We start from the raw sequence: 23,428 nt of genomic DNA on the forward strand, positions 1-23,428 counted from the left end.
TTAAACATAATCAGCGCGATCCTCCGGAGCTACCTAGGGAGCATATAATACGAGCAGCGCCTCTCAATGAGACAGAAACGATGTTTTGGAGCTGCTAAACTTTTTTTTTTTTTCTTTCCTCAGCGCAGCGCAGTGCTGCTGTTTAGTGGCTGGGAACAGACACAGCATGCAGAACGCCCTATGTCTACTATTGGGTTCAGCGTAAACAGTCTGAAGTGATGCACAGACCGTGTGTTGACTCATCAGGATGCACTGATTCAACAGCTAAGTCTCTCATGCGACAAAACACGGTGCAAAATGTTAGAAAAATATGAAATATCCTTCTAAATAGGCTAAAGTAAGTGCGCAAGTAAGCAGCTGACTTCAGCACCCTGGACAGCGCCTCTGAGTTTCAGTTGGAGCTGAAATCACCTTCATCTTGCATTTACCATCATATAAAAACTTTCTGCACGTCTATATAAGCTGAAGATGTGGACAAAAAGTGGAGGAACTGCCGATTAATGACAAAATCTCAATTTTTTATTTTTTTATTATGATTTCTGACCTCTCTGGCTCTGCCACAAACACATTAAATGGGATAAAAATGTTCCCAGTGTGAGTTTTTCTGGTATGTTACACTCTGTTTAAGCTTAACTACGGTGAGTGCAACACTTGCGTTTAGTTGCAAGACACCAGCGGCAAACATTCCTCCTGAATTCAAGCTCAACTTTACACTGATGTGCTCATTTTCTCTTCCTGCCATCCACGGAATCAAATGACGCCTATTCTCCTTCAGAGCAAGAAGTGTTGGGGCGGCTCTTTCCCTCCCTGTGTGGAGTCCGTATGGATGCGCCAGAGGGGAGCTTTGCGCTCATAGGGGAGGGACGAACCAAGTCAAGTTCGGATCGTATCAGGAAGGAGCGCACCGGCAGAGCGAGACAGGCGGCACCAGGGGAGAGACGCATGTTTTCACGCCATTTCACATTATTTCTTCCGCTCATTTATTGATCCGACAGAGTTCCTTCAGGAGAAAAAAAAGTGAAGAGGATCCTTAAACGACACGGGGGAGAGATGCAGCCGGCGGAGAGATGGACTTTGCTGCTTCTTCTTGTTGGTTTCATGGCGCAAGGTGAGTAGGATTTATCCCAGGTAGGCTTATAGAGCCTATAATGTGGAGTTCATGCCTCCAGATAAGCATTTTTATTTGGTTTGAGTTAAAAAGCTTGGCGATGATACGGTGTGTGAGATTTGCGCGTCAGTGACTGGACAGTTAACTTGGAGATTGTGTGATGGTTTTATACGCTTTTCAGTAAGTTTGTCTTAATCTTTCAGCTGCAGGAACGGAGCGGAGTTTCTGTCCGGTGCGTAAAAGCCAAAATAAGTTCCCGAGCCACTGCGTTAATCGATAATCACTCTCATAACTTTTTCAGCTATTAAATAAATGTATATATACATTTGAAAACGGAGAAGTAATGCGTAAAATGTCGAAAAATGTTCATGCCAAAGGTCTCTCTCTCTCTCTCTCTCTCTCTCTCTCTCTCTCTCTCTCTCTCTCTCGACATGATCGCGTCATAAAGCTCATCCATGACTTGGTTAACTAGGCCAACAAAATGAAATGCAGAAGAATCCGGAAAATGAATTTTGATGAATGCAAATTTTGTTTTGAGGCGTGAGGCGTGATTTTTTAGGAAAGCAAAACAGATTAGAGTTTGTTTACAGGATCTGTTTCCCTGTTTACGGCTGGTGAGAGAGTGTGCAGAGTTCCACAGGGCCTGTGCCAACATTGTATTCCTCAGACAGAGGGCAGATAGGCGGGTTTCAGGCAGGCAGATCGGCCGTCTGCAGGCTTTTGATAAAACCCTTTCTCACTGCCACGTGCGTCTTTGGATACGTCTGATAACCTTGTTTTGTTTGACCCCAATTATGGTGTGATTAAAAAGTTGTATTGCCTTTTTATTTTGCTTCTGTGCTCTTCTGTGTGAAAAGATATAAACACATTTTTAGAGCTTCAAAGTGAGGATATTTTTGAAGTAGGGCCGTTTGAAGGTTAGTTTGATGCATTCTCACCTTTAAAAAGGGCATATTTTAGGGTTACAAGTTATCTTTGGCTAGGCTAAGTTTAGTACAGAGAATCAGTTTAGGTCAGGTGGGAGTTAGCATCATGCATGTATTGATGGCTGAGATCAGGAGGGAATATATATACTTTTCAAGCAGAGCAGCTTTGTAGACACTGAGCTGAAACTGATTGATAAGGATAAAGGAAGGAAAGGAGGAAGGGAGAGACAGAAGGAGAAAGGAGTGATGGGAGGAAGGGAGAGCGAAAAGATTAATGGAAGGAAGGTGGAAAGGCAGGGGGAGGGAGGAAGTAAGGAAAGGAAAGGAAAGGGAATAGAGGAAAGCAGGGATTTGGTATTACTGAAATGTACCCAGACTTAATCACTGACCGCAGCTGAGGCACAGAGCCTGGATGTGACCTGCAGCCACTCTGTGGAATAGATGCAGAGACGGTAATTATGCTGTGGCATTTCAAAGCAGGAACGTAAACATTCGCTCCAAGGGCATAAATAACAGCTATCTGATTTATGCAAGGTGGCAGATAGGCTCTTTTATGGTTTATCAGGCTCCACACACATACTTGATTCCATGCATGACCCTCTTGGCTGGAAGGTGTGGGTGTGTTTATGTGTGTGTGTGTGTGTGTGTGTGTGTGTGTGTGTGTGTGTGTGTGTGTGTGTGTGTTTCCCTTACTCTCTTGTTGTTTGTATTTTAAGCCATTTCTTTGTACCCAAACATTTGTAAATGTTTGTGGAAAGTCATGAACCCAAACCTGTGGCCTAGATGTAAATCTTTTCTCAGACACACAGCTAAAGACAAAGGGACTTCTGGGAGGTTTTTGCACATCAGACAAGCCTCCTCACTGTCCATTTTTAAAACTCATCTTAAAACCTATTTTTATTCCTTGGCTTTTAACCACGCATGAGACTCTGCTCTTGTTTTTAGTGTTTTATGGTTTGCTTTTATTTATTGTTTTTTAAATTGTTTTTTTTTAAAAAGCAATGAATATTTATTTTAGTGTTTATTCCTGTTTTATTTATTTTATTGTCTCTTGTTCTGTTTGTTTATGTACAGCACTTTGTTGCGGCTGTGGTTGTTTTAAAGTGGTTTACAAATAAAGTTGAGTTGGGTTGAGGTTTGTTGCGCCATCTTCAGTACTCCTGAACTACTATTTAGTAGCTAGCTCCGGTAGCTAATCTTAGCCAGCTAGCAGGCTGATATATAAAAGTTTATTTATGTCAGTAATTCAATTCAAAAAGTGGAAATAACACATTATACAGATCCATTACACACAGAATGAAACATTTCATGTCTTAATCTATTAAATTTCTCCTAATTATAATGATTATGGCTTACATTTAATGAAGACCTAGAAGTCCATTTATATGCACTCAATGGGGCTGTTTGACTTTAACTACTGGAAATGGACTTTTCCATCATATTCTAATTTATTGAGAAGCACCTGTTTACTCTAATGCTGAGGACTTTTTTTCTGTGATGAAGTTTAGAGTGGTATATTTAATTTAGATTTAAAAATCTGGGGACATTTTTACAAATTTGAATGAAATGTATTGTTTACTTCATTATAAATTACTATCACAAATTTGATTATTGTACAGATTCACAAGTCTGAGAACACTTACAAGTTTGACTACACATACAGTGTATATAATGCAAATACAAAAAATGGTTAGACCACCCTTTTTCTTCAATTTCTTGTTCATTTTAATGCCTGGTACAACTACAGGTACATTTGTTTTGACAAATATAATGATAACAACAAAAAAACCTTAGAGTTTAATTATAGCTGCTTCACAATAAAAGCCTGGCTGGCGACTGGAAAGCTTTCATTGTGAAGCAGTAAGTGAACATCTTATCTTTCTAAACACATTAGAGTTGAATCATATTATATCTATTATGATAGATAATTAAGACTTGTCTTGGCAGAATATTGCTTTGACCAACTACAACTGTACAGGCATGGAAAAATTATTAAACCACCCCTTTTCTTCAAATTGGTAGCCATTTTCCATGGTTTTATTGATAATAACCAACATCATTATCCAGAAAACCATGGAAAATGTCTAGATATCAGCTCTTAAATTAAGCTCTTATGAGCTAGATTCGTTGTTATCATTATATTTGTCCAAACAAATGTAACTTTAGTTGTACCAGGCATTGAAATGAATAAGAAATTAAAGAAAACAAGGGTGGTCTAATTATTTTTCCCAGACTGTATACAGATGTTTTACATAATCACAAATCAGATGGCACATTTACATATAATTTCACATGTTCAGAAATTTAAGACAATGTACACAATTTAGAAAACTTACTTTTAAAGAAGTTTTTAAACAATCACAAAACAAGCCAACCCAAATGTGCATGAATACATGTTTTTTGTAACAAATTAATTGCTTATTCAGCATAACATCAACATAATAAGGAAGCATTTGCAGATCACTGAATGCTGCCAACTGTCTTAACTCATTGTATTGTCTATCTACATGTGGCAAGTAAAATAGGATTCACATTTTTTTTGTTCAGGCAACCCAGTAAAGGGGTCAAAGGTTAAAGACTCATCAAAGTCTTCTTTCAATGTTGAAAAAAATCAACGCTGATTAAAGTTTTTAGTGACTTAATCCTAAAATACTGCACATTAACATTAGTCTGTGATGTAAAAATCCTGTTTTTTGCACACAGCCACGGATTCGCTTAACTCAAAATCCGTGGAATAGCCACGGAATAACTCAAATTTCCGTGAAACTGACACGGATTTCTCTACAATGCAGGTTAATGACAGTCATATCCCGTGGCTATTCCATGGATATTTTTTCCTATTGGTTTGTTCCAAGTCACGTGACTTGTAAGGTCCCGGCGGTCAGAACAAAAAACATGGCGGACAGTTCCCTCATTTTTAGTGAAAAAAATCAATATTTTGACTTAGTTTCTGCATAAAAATGGATTTTGATCACATTTCTAGTGAGAAATATATGTTTTATTTTCTAAATATTCACTCAGTGAATGTACATAATCACTTTGTATGTTGGAATAGCCACGGGATATGACTGTCATTAACTTGTGTTGTAGCATAATCCGTGTCAGTTTCACGGAAATTTGAGTGATTCTGTGGCTATTCCACGGATTTAGAGTTAAGCAAATCCGTGGCTATTTCACAGATTCCTTTGAGACCATGTTGATTGAGTGCATCATTATATACCAGACTGGAGCATTGCTCTTTATCTATCTTTATTTATCTATTACCCACAGCCTCATACAAATGTATACGAACTAATATGCACACAGAGGTCCCCAGTGCTTCAAAATACATGAACACACAAAAAGTAAATAGCATGGACACATATATACAGTGTGTGTGTTGCTTCTGGCGGTTTGTAATGTGCTACTACTAATGTGTTACCTCAGCCTGTAGGTATGTTCATGATGCTGTCCTTTGTTTTCAAATAGAAGCTGCTCTCTTAATGTATTTCAATGCATGACTGATGATCCGGTCACTGAACTGTGCTGATGAGGTGTGTGTGTGTGTGTGTGTGTGTGTGTGTGTGTGTGTGTGTGTGTGTGTGTGTGTGTGTGTGTGGTAACAAGGCTTATATCACAGTAACATTTATAGCGCAGCACACAGAGCAGAGGGGGCGTGGCTAAAGACAAACTGAGTCACAGATAGATGTGTTGAGAACACATCACACTGCAGAGCTCGCTTCACTAATCATCTGCCTGCTCTTATGAACATGCAACCTATCAATCAATATCTCTGTTTATCAGAACACACAAAGTTTGGAGCTTTTTATTCATTTCCACCAATCACATATCCAGTGTCAGAGCAAATCTTTTTTAGAATCATTTTATTCAAGCACGTTTTACTTCTTCACTTTTCCTAACAGCATATTTAGTATCAAAGAATACACACTGTTAACCCCTAATTTTCTCACTCTGGCTTCTCTCAAGGTTGAAATGACATTTCCTGAACCCCAGAGACAAGAATATGACCACTTCAGGGTCCAATTTACACCTAATCACCTACAAAATGTACATTTTAAAATGAGAAACCCACCGTTGAGAGATTGAACTACAAAGGTCGGATGACTTTTTTTTTTTACATGAAACATATTCAAATTCATGTAACCCACTTTTTTGGGAACGCGCCTTGAGGGAAAGATGTGCAATTCTTATTTGATCTGCTCGTTTTAAACGTGGAAAAAAAAGTTCATTTTCTTTCTGCATGGTAATGTGAGAGCGCACAGATACGTGTGCGGTCTTCTGTGAATGTCATACGGTTTTTAATAGCATCCTATTAGACGTATATTAGTGCTTGTGTCGGCTGAAAATGGACAGAAAGAAAAGAGTGAAAGAAAAGAAGATTTAAAGTGAGTTGTTTGCAGGGTTTTGACACAGTGTAGCTGCGATGTGAAAGAGCATTCTGCTGTCACAGGCATCACATCTTTTCCTTTTCCATTTGCTGGACACACACACACACACACACACACGCACACACACAGTCCAATCCCTGCTCCACTACTCTATCTTCCCTGGCTCTTTGCACCTGTCTCCACACTTTCTCACTCACAAATCTCTCAGGTTCTGTTGCTGTCATCAGCTTTCTACTTCATCTTACTCACTTGTATCTCTGTCTTTTCCTCTGTCTCTTTCCCTCCTTCTCTACTTTTCTCCCCCCGTTTAATCTCTGTCAGTTGACTTCAGCTCATTTCAAGTCAGCTTTAAAAGCACAAAAGGAAAACAAACAGTACGAGTGGAGCATTTTAGCTCGTCGCCAAGCAATTACTCCTTCCTACAGTGTTTACCATACAAGCATTGTGCATGATGAAGATGTAAAAAGTAAAAACACACTTTCCCTTTCAACCCAGTCTCTCTCTCTCTCTCTCTCTCTCTCTGTCTCTCTTTCCTGTCTGCCTTTCTCGCTCGATCTCCTTTAAAAGCATTTGCATGCTCAGGGGAGATTGAAGGCTAAATGGCTCTCTAACAGTATCCTCTCAAACAGCCCATAAAATGGTCTCTTCTTCTCCATCACTCATTATCCGTCCTTCACCGTCCCCCTCTTTCCCCCCTCGTCCATCTCCTCACTCTCACTCTTCATCATCGTCTTCAGTGACATCTCCTGACTATTTATTTTACAGTATGCAAGTTGACCTCTGACTTTCATGTCTTGGGTGTATTAAATATCTCAGGCTCTATATCTTAACTCACTTTCTTTTTCAGTGTGTTTTGGACAGATTCTGCCAAACTAGTTGAATTATTGCAACCTGGTCTCACAGGAATCTGTGAAATAGCCACGGATTTGCTTAACTGAAAAATCCGTTGAATAGCCACGGAATCACTCAAATTTCTGTGAAACTGACACGGATTTCACTACAATGCAAGTTAATGACAGTCATATCCCGTGGCTGTTCCATGGATATTTTTTCCTATTGGTTTGTTCCAAGTCACGTGACTTTCAAGGTCCCGGCGGTCAGAACAAAAAATATGGCGGACTGTTCTCTCATTTTTAGTAAAAAAAAAAAATCAATATTTTGACTTAGTTTCTGCATAAAAATGGATTTTGATCACATTTCTAGCGAGAAATATATTTTATTTTCAAAATATTCACTCAGTGAATGTACATAATCACTTTGTATGTTGGAATAGCCACGGGATATGACTGTCATTAACTTGCATTGTAGCGAAATCCGTGTCAGTTTCACAGAAATTTGAGTGATTCCGTGGCTATTCCACGGACTTTGAGTTAAGAAGAGGAGTACAGTAAACTCAGCAACACGTACACTTAATGTACTGAAATGTACAGTATCAATAATTCAACTAGTTTGGCAGAATCTGTCAAAAACACACTGAAAAAGAAAGTTAGTTAAGATATAGAGCCTGTGCAACATGGTCTCACAGGATCTATATCTTAACTAACTTTCTTTTTCTTTCTTTCTTTCTTTTCTTCTTTTTCAGTGTGTTTTTGACAGATTCTGACAAACTAGTTGAATTATTGATACTGTACATTTCAGTACATTAAGTGTACGTGTTGCTGAGTTTACTGTACTCCTCTTCTACCCCTCTTCTCTTCTTTTCTCTTTCAAAAGCTGCAGCTTATTTTTCTCAATTTTGTTTGAAAAGAAGAGTCTGATTAAAAAGATAAGCTAAGCCTATAAGCTACAGAGCGACAGAGCTCTGGACTTCATATGACTCATTTTGTTTACTCCGCCATTTTGGCAGGAAAAGTGTGAGCAGAAAGAATGATGCCAGCCTTAACCGTAAGCCATCAGAGTTCACTGCGCACTTTAGGAAATTGAACAGGAAACACTATAATGCAATATGTGTTGGTGTACACATTTCAGACTGATGGCAAAACAAAACTACTGAATATGTGTATGTGTACAACACTACCTCACCCCACTGTTCCTGTGCAATATTCAACTATTATTATCTCTCCCCCCCACCCAACTCCAGAACCAGTGTATTTATTAATATATATTTATTACTCTGAGTCGGCACATACTGAACTTTCTGTACAGTGCATCCATATTTTAGATATTTATATTGTTCTTATTATTAGACCATAATATTGTATATGTAATAATGTCCATATTTTGAGCTGGCAAAAATTACTTCACCACAGGTACATGTGTTTTTCCGTGAACACTAGCTAGTTAAGGACAAGCAGCGTAGCTTACTACTCCTGTATCTAAGCTAGTTTGCTGGACATGCTAATGACAGATTACATTAGAGCAAAAAAAAAACAAAAAACAGTTTAATCAGTTATAGATACCACTCTTGGACAATTTTAATGTGGTGGAGGGGTTCAGCAGACACAAACTGTCGATTTTGAAAATTCTTTCGCCTTTTTAGTTGGTTTAATCAGAAATGGATAGGAAGCTGCATTTGTGATTCATTTGCAACTTTCACATTTGTACATGTTGATATTATTCATACGTCATTAAACCCATTTTTTTATTTGTAGTGAGACTTGTATGTCTCATATTAAGATAAAGATAAGATAAGATATACTTTATTCATCCCAGCAGAGAAATTTAGGTGTTCCAGCAGCCAACATACACACAACACAACACAACACAACACAACACAACACAACACAACACAACACAACACAACACAACACAACACAACACAACACAACACAACACAACACAACACAACACAACACAACACAACACAACACATGTATACATTCATATTCCACCTATACAAAATGAGCCCACAATACATAGCCTAGGATAGAGAAAGTTGAATGGATGGTCCATGTGCATTAGTTGCTGTTACTCCTAGATAACAGTTACAGCAAGTGTGCAAATATACATGTGTGTAAATAAACAGGTGTGCAAATATACATGTGCAAAAATACAGTTTGATGTATACATACAGTATGAGCAGCTTAAGCTAAAGTTTAAATAAATATTCTTCTGTCTTTACTAAAAGGGGAGTCATTATAAAGTGCAATTGCAGTAGGTAAAAAAGTATTCTTAAATCTGTCCTTTTTGCGTAGCCTTCAACTAAAAACAATCTTTTGTTTACACACAATATGTCGTTCATATACACCTATTCTTGACTCTTTACCTTTTTGCCATGTGGCGTGTTAATCCTAACTTGATGAACCGGCGAGTGAGATTGGTAGGCTAATAATTAGAATCATAGAGAGAGAGAGAGAGAGAGATAGAGAGAGGAAATGAGACACATCCAGATGAAAGTGCTTAAAACCTGTGGCTCATTTTCTGTCATAATTGGTTCTTTTATGATTCTCAACGTGAAATGCATGTGACCATGTTAATTGTGTGTATGTGCGTGTGGACATGTGTGTAACATCCTGTTTTGATCAAAGAGCCGGTTTAGTCGGTGGACGTGTGGCAGAGAGCAGCGCTGCCTTTGTAATTATACCAACAAGTAGGCGAAGCACCATGACAGTCCATTTTAGTCCAACTAATTCCTCTCTTTCTTCTTTTGTGGTTTAATTAAAATTACCTTTCTTCAATCCTTACTTCTCTTCTCTTCTCTTCTCTTCTCTTCTCTTCTCTTCTCTTCTCTTCTCTTCTCTTCTCTTGATCAAAAATACTGCTATGACATTGTGCATAGGAATATTTCCCTTTTTTTCTAAACATGGATCAGATGCAAAGTGTTATGAAGTCTGGATTCTCATAATCTTCTGAGTGACATTTTAAGAAGGCTTTGGCTTTCAGTCTCTCTCCTCCTCTCCTCTCCTCTCCTCTCCTTTTCTCTCCTCTCCTCTCCTCTCCTTTTCTCTCCTCTCCTCTCCTCTCCTCGTCTTATTGTTTTGTTTTTTTTAATTTCTCTTGTCAGTCTCTCCAAGGGGCTGTCAGCAGAAGTTCAGCACCAGCTAGGTTTCTGGTGCCACTGCTGTCTCCATGAACAGGGTTATCTCCTGCCTTTGAGGAAGGATCTTGATGTAATAGGGTCAGCACTGTTTCATCATCAGGATTTCAAGGCCTTCTGCAAAGAAGTCCATTTTAATTAAGACATTTGGTAACACTTTACAATAACCAACTAAGTAATGTTTATAGATGGTTTACAAACCAATTATCAACCATTTACAAAGTGCTATACATATTTAATCTTTAAATGTTTTCAACCAATTTCTTAAAGGTAGATGAATCATTTCAAAATCATTAACATACGTAATATGGTATTAAAAATGTTATAATGAGTGCAACTGAAACTATTAATAAACTATTAGTTATAATTGAATTGTTTGTTAATGGTAAAGTTACTATAAACTTACATTAATATACCATCTATCCGCGACCCGGCCCCGGATAAGCGGAAGAAAATGGATGGATGGGTGGATATTTGCCATTTTTAAACATATATAGTTGAACATTAATAAATTATATATTTACCATTCTAAATGGCCTATATACGGTTTATAAATGATGATTAATCCTTAGAAGTCTAAGCATTCACATTACTTAACCTTTTGGAGTTTGGGGCCATTTTGTTGGTTTTTGACTCCTTTTCATTCTGTCTGTATAAACCACTTAAAAATCTTTACCATAACGTGTTGATATCATTGTTTTCAGCACAACCTCACCTATAAGCCCTGATTATTTTTTCATTTTGACCTACTGGATCAACATTTTGAACACACAAAAAAACCCACACAAAAATTAAAAAAAAAAAAACACACGTAAAACACATAAAAATGCTAATGCACAAAGCTAAATTAGGAAAATCTCTGCAAAAAGTTAAAATCATGTTGAGGTGATTTTTTAACCTTGGACATGGAAACTTGTGGAAAAGCCAAAACTTTAGAGTTCAGCTGCCAGCAGGGCTCCATGCTGCACAGTTTTTATGTTGTGACGTCATGAAGAAGTCGTGCTCCGGCGCTTTCGTGGACTCCAGAGGGTTAAACATTAATAAACTGTTCACCATTTATAAATGATGGTTATTGTAAAGTGTAACCAGACATTTTCCTCTCATCTATGTCAAACTCAGTTTTTCTGGTTGTAGTCAAATTATTGTTATTTTTAAAAGAGTTTAGTGGAAAAAAACAGCAGACCCTCAAGGCAAAGTCGAAAACATAAGTTCCTGCAAAGTTCTCAATGGTAGACGTCTTCCTCCTCTTACTGCTCCCAGTATTTCTATGTGTCTTTGTATTTTCGTTACTTTGTTTTCTTTTTTTCTTTTTATCCATTTTGTGCCTTCCCTCTCAAATACAGCTCATCCAACAACCTTGAGAGCTGCCCAGCAGAGAAGAATGCGGTATTGATCTAGATATTTATAGAGGGTGATGGGAAGCAAGCGGGGTTTCTGTGTGAGACCTCTATAGGAGCACTGGGGGTCTTGAAGGAGAAAGAGTGGGTGATCACCTTTACAAACAGCGGGAGTGATAATCGCCGTGACTCAGTCGGCCTCAAGGCAGCAAACTGTGTGGGGAACTTTGAACTCGTGGCTTTGAAATGGTTCACTTTGAAAACTTTTGTGGCTTATACAACCAACAGAACTGTGCAGATTCACTGTTATTTAACACCATAACTAGATTTTTAGTTATAATTCTAGCAACTTCAGTTGTGGTTTACTTGGTAACAGCAACCCTAAACCCTATGCTGAATTCTCAGTGCCTTAAACCCACCTATCGGATCATTCACTGTCCACAAAACTGTGAACACACATCCAGTTATCTAATAATGGGATTAAATCATTCGATACAATATAAGCCAGTTCAGAGTGAAGTTGAATGTTAATACTAACTATGGATGGGAGTCTGAGATGTAGCTGAGGAAAAACATTTGTAAGAGATCAAAATTACAATCAAAATCAAAATTACTTTATTTATCCCCGAGAGGAAATTCAGTTAGCCTGTTAGCTCTGTTAGAATGAGACATCCTGATGGAGCGAAGGATCTTTTGAATCTCTCCGTCCTGCAACAGAGAGAGAGGAGCCGTCCACTGCTGTTTTTTTGGTCCATAAAGGTTTTGTGTAGCGGATGATCCAGGTATTTCAAAATGAACTCAAACATCTTATTCACTGGCTGAAGAGGGGGCTTGAACCTGCGGAAATCTATGAAATCTAGTCTTTGAGGTGTTCAGTAGGAGATAGTTCTTGTGACTCCAGTCACTGAAGCCATTCCTGATACACGCCACAATAGCAGTGTTGTCTGAGTACTTCTGAATGTGTCAGAACTCAGAGTTGTGTATGAGGTCCACTGTGTACAGTGTGAACAAGAATGGAGCCAGAACAGTGCCTTGTGGAGCTCCTGTGTTGCTCATTAATGTCCCAGAAACACAGTTCTCCAACCTGACATACTGTGGTCTTCCTGTCCGAGATATTGGACAAGGAAGAAAAAAAGAGGATTAGAAAGAGTAAGAACAACTTTTCCTATCATATAATATTTTATTAAAGTAAAGTCCATTACTGTATGTATACCCGGGACAATCTCCTACAGGTAATGCCCCTCCTGTGGCAGGTGTGGAGTTTTGTGGCTTGTGAGTTTTTCATGGCTGGATCCAGCACAAGAGAAGGTTTTCCCCATTGTATGTGACAAAATCGTGGGGCCTGACCCACCACAAAGACACAATGCGGAGGCAGAATCAATCCCTTGTTTGTATCATTTTACAGTTTTACTTGAAGTATACAGAACACCAATTGTGTTGTAAATTGTAAAAATGTTTTGGTATATTCAGATTCCTGCCCAATCCTGATACATGCCACAATAGCAGTGTCGTCCGAGTACTTCTGGATGCGGCAGGACTAAGAGTTGTATTTGAAGTCTGTTGTGTACAGTGTGAACAGGAGTGGAGCCAGAACAGTGCCCTGTGGAGCTCCTGTGCTGCTCATTAATGTCCCAGAAACACAGTTCCCCAACCTGACATACTGTGGTCTTCCTGTCCGAGATAGTGGACAAGGAAGAAAAAAAGGAGGATGAGAAAAAGTAAGAACCTTTCCTACCATATAATATTTTATTAAAGCAAAGTCCATTATTGTATGTATAACAGGGATAATCTCCTACAGGTAATGCCCTCTGGTGGCAGCACAACAGAAGGTTTTCCACATTGTGTGTGACAAAATCTTGGGGCCTGACCCACCACAAAGACACGATGCGGAGGCAGAATGAATCCCTTGTTTGTATCATTTTACAGTATTACTTGAAGTATACAGGATACAAATTGTGCTGTAAGTTGTAAAATGTTTTTGTTTGCATTTGCGATGCACAAAAAGAATGTTTTCTGTGGCTATGTCCTGAATACTGTGTTTTCCATGTTTTTCACGTAGTGTGACTGCTGAGTAGTGTTTATATGATGACTTGGTGTGATCCAAAAGCATTACTGTATTTGGAGCACAGATCAAATGCTTTTGAGGTGATTGTTTGATTTTGCCAGAAGAGTCGGAGGCTTTGTGAATGTAGTTTGAAGATTTGGTTTTGTGTTTACAGTTTTGAGAAAAAAGGTAGAAGGTTTCAAGAAATGAGTCATAGCAATTGTGAAAATCTGTAATACGAATAGAATAAGTATTCTTATTTGTCAAAGAGAAGTCTCCATCAAAATAACCAAGACATAATTGAGATCAAGGGCATATACAACTATGAGATCTCCTCAGTTTATCCCACTTCTCTATAGCTCAAATGGTTTTCTCAACTCAACATCCTTTATCTCAGTGATATCTTGTCTCTTTTTAGCTTATCTCTTGCTCCTAAGGAACCTTTAACCCTCTGGAGTCCACGGAAGTGCCGGAGCACGATTTCTTCATGACGTCATGACATAAATATGAAGCAGCATGGAGTCCTGCTGTCAGCTTCCCTCTAAAGTTTTGGATTTTCCAGAAGTTTCCATGTCCAATTTAGTGTGTCAACTCTTTTTCAGCAAAGGTTAAAATCACCACGACCAAGTATAACATGATTTTCCTTTTTTTTTACTGAGATTTTTCAAATTTTGTGTGTGTTTCGACATTTTATGTGTGTGGTCTGTGTGTTTTTATGTGTTTGTTTTTTAAATAATTTTTTGTGTGTTTTTGTGTGTTTTTGTGTGTTTTTTGTATTTTTGTGTTTTTATCTGTTTTTTGTTTTTTTTCAGTTCACGTGTTTTTTGTGTTTTTTATGTGTGTGGTCTGTGTGTTTTTAAGATAATTTTTTGATGGTTTTTGTGTGGTTTTTATTTGTGTTGTTTGTATTTTTTGTGTTTCAAAATGTTGATCCAATAAGTTAAAATAACATAATTATAATAATAATCAGGTGACGTTGTGCTGAAAAAGATGATGCCAGCATGGCGTGGTAATCATTATTTAAGTTGCATATACAGGCAGAATGAAAAAGAGTCAAAAACCAACAAAACAGCCCCAAACTCCAAAGTGTTAAGAGAAGTAATTCAGAAACAAATGATCACAGAATGATACGAATATGAGAAGCTCAAACTGATCTCAAGAGACGAGATTGGTCAATACATGAGCAGCTCATTTTTTCTATGGGGTCTTTCCTTAACCTAACCACAATGTTTTGGCACCTAAACCTAACCACATTGTTTTGGCACCTAAACCTAACCTCATTGTTTTGGCACCTAAACTTAAAAAAACTGTGACCATTTCATAATGTTGGATACGCACCATCTGGCCTACTGGTGGGTGCAGTTTGCCCTGTCCGAAGCATCATAATGGTCGTAATAACAACTGATAATGCTGCGTTTTAATGGTCTGATAACATTCAAAAGGTTTTCATGTGCAGCTACTTTGTCAGAAATACTTTTTTCTATCATGCCATGAGCAACCGCAGGCTAATTTTACACCGCAGATGGCACAATAGTTCTCCACACAACATCAGAGCACAGTGAGTTGGTGGCAGCTGTGGCTCTTCTTTTTGTTTTATTACTGTTTCATATTATAATTAAATCTGATCTGCTGCCAAAAAATGCAGAAAATGACAATGAATACTTTGCATTTCCTGTGGTTGTTTCACAATAAAAGCCGCCCCTTGCTAAATGCTTTAGTGTAAAGCATTGGCAACTAAACAGGGAATGTTTAGTTAACATTAGCCGTTACGTTTGTTGAGTGAATATACTGAATGGCTATTGCTGACAAAAAAACATTAAAAGTATTAAAACATAGAATATGATCATTTTTAGGGATTATGACTTGCATTGATTTAATTTTTTAATTTAAGAGCTGATATCTAGACATTTCCCATGGTTTTCTTGATGATGATTTTGGTTATTATCATGTTATTATCATTATAGTTGTCCAAACAAATGCACCTTTAGTTGTACCACACTGCAAAAAATGGGTGTCTAAAAACAAGATAAAAACACTAAATATGAGGGAAATTATCTTGATGCATGGACAAATAATTCCACTTGACAAGATTTCTTAAATTAAGATTATTAAATCTATGAATAAGCATGTTGTACGCTTAAAATAAGAAATAAACTCTTAAAACACGATAAATTAAAGCTGTAAGCAGCAATGAACTGGTTTCTTACAAAGATAAAAAAAAACCTTTAGATTTAGAAGTGTTAGATAATTTATCTTGTGTGTAAGAGTTAATTTCTTATTTTAAGCGTTCAACCTGTTTATTTCTAGATTTAACATAATCTTAATTCAAGAAATCTTATCAAGTGAAATTATCTGTCCATGCAGAAAGATCATTTCCCTCAGATTTAGTGTTTTTATCTTGTTTTTAGACATCCTTTTTTTGCAGTGCAGGCATTAAAATGAACAAGAAATTTAAGAAAAACAAGGGTGGTCTAATATTCTTCCATTCTTCCATGACTGTATATACAGAGTGCAGTGTTTATACCTCAACTACTCTGAGGATGTTGTTTATAGGAAAATAAATTGGAATACAGAATAGTGAAAAACACTAACAGAACCAGCAGCTTTCCTGCAACTCGATTCCTCACCTGCACCGAAAAAACTTTAAGCACTTCATCTCGTCTCCTCAGGCTACAGCCTTCAACTCCTCTACACTAAGTTAAAACAGCTTGCCATGCATTTTCCACTAAGTAGACATGCTGATATTGTGCCTCAGGCCTTCTCGGCTTCTTCCTGGATAATTAGTAAATAAGTCACTTCATATTTTGGTCATGCATACTGCACTTAAACTGCAGTCCAAGCAAACACATACCTTTATTTAGGTAAATTATAAAGAATTGCATACTCATACAACAAGAACTCCCTGAGCTGCCAACACATACCTAGAAAAGAGGACATGCTTGTCACTGTGATTTATCTCCATTTATATATATATTTTTATTAGAGCTTACATAAAATTCTATTCTTGGATGTCTTGGATATGGTAATATACCACCTGCCCGTAACACTTCCTAAATAAGCAGACAGTAATACCCTTGGGGCTTTTTAACTCTATGGAGTCTTGGGCTATTTTGTCCATTTTTGAATCCTTTTCATGTATTTTTTGTGTCTTTGTAAGTCATTTTGTGACTTTTTTGGCCTTTTTTCTGTCTGTTGTTGTGTCTTTTTTGTTATTTTGTGTCTTTTTTTTGGTAATTTTGTGTCTTTTTTTTGGTAATTTTGTGTCTTTTTTTGGTAATTTTGTGTCTTTTTCTTGTCATTTTGTGTCCTCTGTGTTTTTATTTACTCATTCTGTCTTCTCATTTTGTGTCTTTTTGGTCATTTTGTGGGGTTTTTTCAGTCATTTTGTGTCTTTTTTTTAGTTATTTTGTGTCCTCTGTGGGTTTTTTTTGGGTCATTCTGTCTTCTCATTTTGTGTCTTTTTGGCCATTTTGTGTCTTTTTTGGTAATTTTGTCTTTTTTTGGTCCTTTAGTCCAACATAAAATGTGATTTTGAATCTATTTTTTTTACCTTCAAAACACTATATGTTGCAAATGTGAACAAAGGTTGCAAACCTAACATATAAGAGGGTTACATCCAGTTCTATCATTTTATACTAAAGCTATTTGAGCTTGTCTCCAGTTTTACTTGGTATATCATCATCAAACTGAAACTGGCCTCATGGAGTTTACAGCCAGAACTTTAGAGGTAAATTTACAGTAGGGCTCCACGCTGCTTTGTTTTCTAGTCTGGATGTCATGAAGAAGTCATGATTTAGTGATTTTAGAGACTCCAGAGGGTTAAAGAGATACTAGTGGTGGTCAATTCAGGTGAGTTCCAACAGTTTTCAGTCTTGATATAAGTATATATTCAAAGAGGACATGGCTGCTTTGTGCTTCCTCACTGAACAGTTTTCAATGATGTGAAAAAAAGCAGCCTGATCGCACAAAGAGACACCCCAAAAGTTAACTCATGTCAGAGACTTGTTCAAAGTAACTTTTAACTCTGATCATCTAAGCAGAGGAGCTCTAATCCTAAGAGACTTCTTCATAGACGATTCATCAAATATCATGAAACATTAATCCAGCCAAAGACTTTCTGATGTGATGTTACATCCAAACTGAGAAGAGGCTGATGACTATTTTTCTCACAGTTCTTTAATTGATTAGCTCTGCCAGTATTAGTCTCTGACTTCTTAGAGACAATTCGATTTCGACTGAATTTGTTGCTTTTTTCCTCCTCTTCTTTTTCCTTTTAGTCTCTTTTAATTCACATTTACTCATCCAGCCACTGATCCCTTTTTTCTTTCTCTCTCTGCACTCTTTCTGTCTGTCCAGGCTGCTCATCATCCAAGGCAGAGGACCGGCTCTTCAGGAAACTGTTCAGAAGATATAACCAGTTCATCAGACCGGTGGAGAATGTCTCCGACCCTGTTACCGTGGAGTTCGAGGTCTCCATCTCGCAGCTGGTCAAAGTTGTAAGTACGGGTGGGCGATATGGCCTTAAAACAGGGGTCTCAAACTCAAATTACCTGGGAGCCGCTGGAGGCAGTATCAAAATGACCAAAAAAAGACACAAAATTACAAAAAAAAAAAAAAAAAATTACTTTAAAAAGACACAAAATGACCAAAAAATACACAGAATTAACAAAAAAGACACAAAATTAATTAAAAGACACAAAATGACCCAAAAAAGACACAAGATGACAGAAAAAAACTAAATTAGGCTACTTTAAAAAGAAACAAAATGACCAAAAAAAGACACAAAATTATAACAACAAAAAAAAAGACACAGAATTACCAAAAAGGACACAAAATTATTTCAAAAAGACACAAAATCAGGCCACGAGTTTGAGACCCATGCTTTAAAAGATTATTACTATATTTCCGGGTATTTTTGTGATAAGGATATTCTTGACCATGTTACAAAAAAATGAAAAATACATAATAAAAATAAAAATATAAGGAGGTCTTTCGCTTCGGCATTTTCAGACTTTCAGTCGTTGAGAGCTTGATTGACGAAATCAAATGATGGCTTATTTGAATATTCAAATGAGCCATGTGTTGATAGGTCACACATGAAAACGTAACCAATGAAATTACTTATTTTGACACAGCTTTTTTGACGCACATTTTTAGCCAATAATTATTAAAATAACAAGGTAAGGTGTCAAAAGGTGGACCTTTTTCTCAAAAGGAGGATAAATGAGTGTTTGGATTAAGGTTGTGCCTGCAGCCAGACAGGGCATTTAAAAGCCGGACTGTTCGGCCGAAAGCCGGACGAATGGCCCCCCTAGAGGTGGGTCGGGGTTTGACTGGTGACCAGGCGGCAATCTCCGTGTCTGTGGATGGAGGCCAACCAGGAAGTGCCTTAAGCTGCAATCCACAGAAAATTCCAGAAGGGGTGCTAAGTTTGGCTGCAAAAAAAATATGCCCATTCATTTCAGTGCAAACTTCTGACTTGATTTATTACCTCAGAAATTTTTTCAGGACAACAATATGGTCTCAATCACTAGTTAAAAATCATCTTCAAGACAATTTGATGTCAATAGTTCTAATAATGGCCCCATTTAGAAGAAAATAGAAGATAAAGAACAGTCCAATTATGGTCTGCTCCGCGTATCGGAAACAAGATGGTGACGAGTGTAACGCTGAACTCGAGGCTATATATTATGAATAGTGTAGATATACTTTCAGTAGCTTGAAATGTGACGTTAGCGCAGCACACTCTTCCTGATTAATAAGAAACGATTACACCAATACGTCAAGAAGTAGGGATGTTGCCAATATCATGATATGCAATTTTTTTTTTTACTCCTACAAAAAAATATACCGGTTTAATCGTGAACGATACGATATGGCACACCCCTTGTTGTAAGCTCTACATCCAAACACACACACACACACACACAGGAGCACACTCTAATCATTTCCTCTCTGTCTTGTTTTATAAGTGTGTATGAGCAAAGGGAATGTTGTGTCACTAATAGCTTCCTCTCAACACTACATGAGACTCTGTGTGAACTGAGACACGTCTTCCACTAAGCATTTTTATCATATTTCCTACCTTTGGTGTATAAAAGGCAGAAGATAAGCTGCGGAACGAGAGAAGTGAAAGCAGAAAGTGAATACAGTCTTTATTTAGTCTGTTCAATTTCACGGATTCCGAAAATGTCACACAGTGTTGTTGTACACTGCTGTTTGGCTTTTGCAGTGCGAAGTTTAATGCGGTAAGGTGGGGGGATGGGTGGGGGGGTTGCTGCACACATTCCCTGGTGAAAAGAGGTTTTCAGCTCAGAATGGAAATCCTCAGATTAAGAGAAAATTGCCTGCAGGAGCCTTTTTCAGACCGGACTGATACGTAGCTATATCTGCTTGCTCGTCAAGGTGAGCTTAATCTAAAGGTGACTGTGTGCATGTGCACGTGAGGCCGTGGGTGCACTGAATGAATTTGTCACAATGTAATGTGTCTTATTTTTCATGTATCTGTATGTATACATTGTGTGTGGCTGATGTGTTTCTGTAGGAGGTTTATGTGGATTTCTGGAACTCACAGGACTGCAAATCAAAGTGAATAAGTAGAGCTGGAGAGGAGGTGACATGTGTAACCTCTCCATTTATTATTAACTTACTTACAGTCGACCTTTTCAGCCTATCAACTCCAGCTCTATAGAGGACAAAGACGTGGACGAATTCCATTTCTCTTCAAAAATGCTGTAAATTTCTGGCTGTATTTTTATTCTTTGTCTGTTTTCAAAACTCCACATGGCGTGTACTTTACTTGTAGTTATGTTGAAATTGATATATAGGAATTATACAATGTAGTCTAGCATTTCTGGATATATTGCACAAGACGTTGGTATAATTAATGTTGTAAAATGGTTAAGTTTATAACCGAAAACAGAGCATTTCATTTTTTTAAGACATCGTTTTTACTATCTTTGTGAGGACACTCATTGACATAATGCTTTTCCTACCCCTTACTCTAAGCTTAACCATCTAACTATCACAACTACAGTCTTATTATAAGACCTTTGTTTTCTTCAATGTTCAAAAAATTGTTCATTTTAATGCCTGGTACAGCTAAAGGTACATTTCTTTGGACAAATATAATAATAACTACAAAAATAAATCATACGAGTTTAATTTAAGAGCTGATATCTAGACATTTTCCATGGTTTTCTTGATAATAACCAAAATAATTATCAAGAAAACCATGGAAAATGTCTAGATATCAGCTCTTAAATTAAACTCGTATGATATATTTTTGTAGTTATTATTATATTTGTCCAAAGAAATGTACCTTTAGTTGTACCAGGCATTAAAATTAACAAGATATTAGAGAAACTAAGGGTGGTCTAATAATTTTTTCCATGAATGTAAATGTCTAACCCCAAGCCTTACCTTAACCTAAACCTAATTGTAACCTTAACCTTTCTGGACCCTCAAACAGGTCTTTAAAGAAGAAAGGACTGGTCAAAATGTCCTTACTCTGTTGGTTAAAGACTTGGTCCTCACTATGTAGGAAGAACAGAACACATACATACACACACACACACACACACACACACATAGACACACTCATACATCTGTTGGCTAACAAGCTCTTTTTTCTCTCCTTGTCTCCTCAGGATGAGGTGAATCAGATAATGGAAACAAATTTATGGCTCAGACATGTAAGTAAACACACTCACACAGACCACACACACACACACACACACACACACACACACACACACACACACAGACACACACACACACACAATCACTCGCACAATATCTATTCACTATTTCATTGACTGAACCATCTGGGGTCTGAGAGACAGAGGTAAGTGAAGCCTGAGGAGGGGTCATGTATGTTAGCACATACCTATACATACTAAACACACATCAATATGGGATGCCACACTCTGGCTCTCAGTCTCCCTGAGTGAGCTCACACATGTGTATGTGTGTGTGTGTGTGTGACATACATAATGTTAACCCTCTGGAGTCTCCAAAAGCACCAAAGCATGACTTCTTGATGACATCCAGACTAGAAAACAAAGCAGCGTGGAGCCCTACTGTAAATTTACCTCTAAAGTTCTGGCTGTAAACTCCATGAGGCCAGTTTCAGTTTGATGATGATATACCAAGTAAAACTGGAGACAAGCTCAAATAGATTTAGTATAAAATGATAGAACTGGATGGAACCCTCTTATGTTAGATTTGCAACCTTTGTTCACATTTGCAACATTTAAAATTTTTTATTGAGCATGATAGTGTTTTGAAAGTAAAAGAAAAGATTCAAAATCACATTTTATGTTGGACTAAAGGACTAAAAAAAGACACAAAATGACACAAAATGACAAAAAAAAGACACAAAATGACAAAAAAGACACAAAATGACTAAAAAAAGACAAAATGACCAAAATGACTTAAAAAAAGACACAAAAAGACACAAAATAACTAAAAAAAGACACAACAACGGACACAAAATGACCAAAGAAAACACAAAAAGACACAAAATGACCAAAAAAGACACAAAATGACTAAAAAAAGACACAAAATGACTAAAAAAGACACAAAAGACACAAAATGACAAAAAAAAAGACAAAATTACCAAAATGACTAAAAAAAGACACAAAAAGACACAAAATGACTTTTAAAAAAAAGACACAACAGACATGAAAAGGATTCAAAATGGACCAAATAGCCCAAGACTCCATAGAGTCAAACAGAGTGAAAATAAAGAAGGGAACTAGAAAACAAGGAGATCTCGTATAGATACTTGAATGCAATGAGCTGGTGATGAATGTTAGCATTATGGTCAGTCACGCTCAGTCTCCCAGCAGATCTATGACCCTGAACTCCTCACCTCCCACGGCCAGCTATTCTTCCAAATAACAATTTTGTCACTGTCCCCCAAACTGCTACTTTCCTGTTACCTTTTTTTTTTTATCCCTTTCTTCCTCTTAGTGGCTTATAATAAACACTGTAGCTCTTTTAAATCAGAGACTAATTGTGGCCAAACAGCTGCTGGATGCTGATGCGATTCAACGGTTGATAAGATGATGCTGTGATCTCTGAGCTCTCAAATTAAAAAGCATTGAAAGGTCTGTATAGGCTGATGTTATTTGTTGTTTGTAATGGCTGAGCTGTTTATTTATAACAAGGCTTCACTAATGAGAAGCTGTGTCAACACCACAGACACTGATAGGGACTTTGAATCGCAGCCAGTTGGTTTATAGCCGATTTAGAAAGCCCCCCCTTGATGAATGTATTGCATCTGTTGTGCAGTAACACTGCAGGGGATTCCTTCTGTATCAGCATACAGTCTCTCTAAATATGTTCACTTTATACTCTTTAAAACCAGGCCCATCTCACTACTTTTATCAAAGAGATAAGAGAACGTCATTTTTAACACTACAACTGATCTGTGCACTTACAACAAAGAAAAGGCAGAAATAAGAAGTAATGTTTGTGCTTTCTTGCTAAAGTTATAGAATTGAATAGAATTGAGGCAAAATATCAGGGATTGAAGATGAGGTACTCCAATTTAATATAATTTGATTTAACAGCAATGATAACACATTTAATGCATTAGAAGAGAAAATATCAATTTCGTTACTGTTTGATTATGACAGGAAAA

The 23,428-nt window shown here is 37.3% G+C and overlaps 1 protein-coding gene across 1 annotated transcript in view; it reads left to right on the plus strand.

The window, feature by feature from the left end:
- The first annotated feature begins 971 nt into the window (after nt 1-971).
- Nucleotides 972-23,428, plus strand: part of chrna6 (cholinergic receptor, nicotinic, alpha 6) — a 42,399-nt gene continuing 19,942 nt past the window's right edge. The window contains exons 1-3 of the mRNA XM_059359935.1: nt 972-1,108; nt 18,136-18,275; nt 21,429-21,473. Of these exons, the coding sequence (XP_059215918.1) occupies nt 1,051-1,108; nt 18,136-18,275; nt 21,429-21,473 (243 nt within the window). The 5' untranslated portion in view covers nt 972-1,050. The remainder of the gene's footprint in view (nt 1,109-18,135; nt 18,276-21,428; nt 21,474-23,428) is intronic.

The sequence above is a fragment of the Centropristis striata genome, chromosome 1 (genome assembly GCF_030273125.1).
Source record: "Centropristis striata isolate RG_2023a ecotype Rhode Island chromosome 1, C.striata_1.0, whole genome shotgun sequence".
NCBI classification, from domain to species: Eukaryota; Metazoa; Chordata; class Actinopteri; order Perciformes; family Serranidae; genus Centropristis; species Centropristis striata.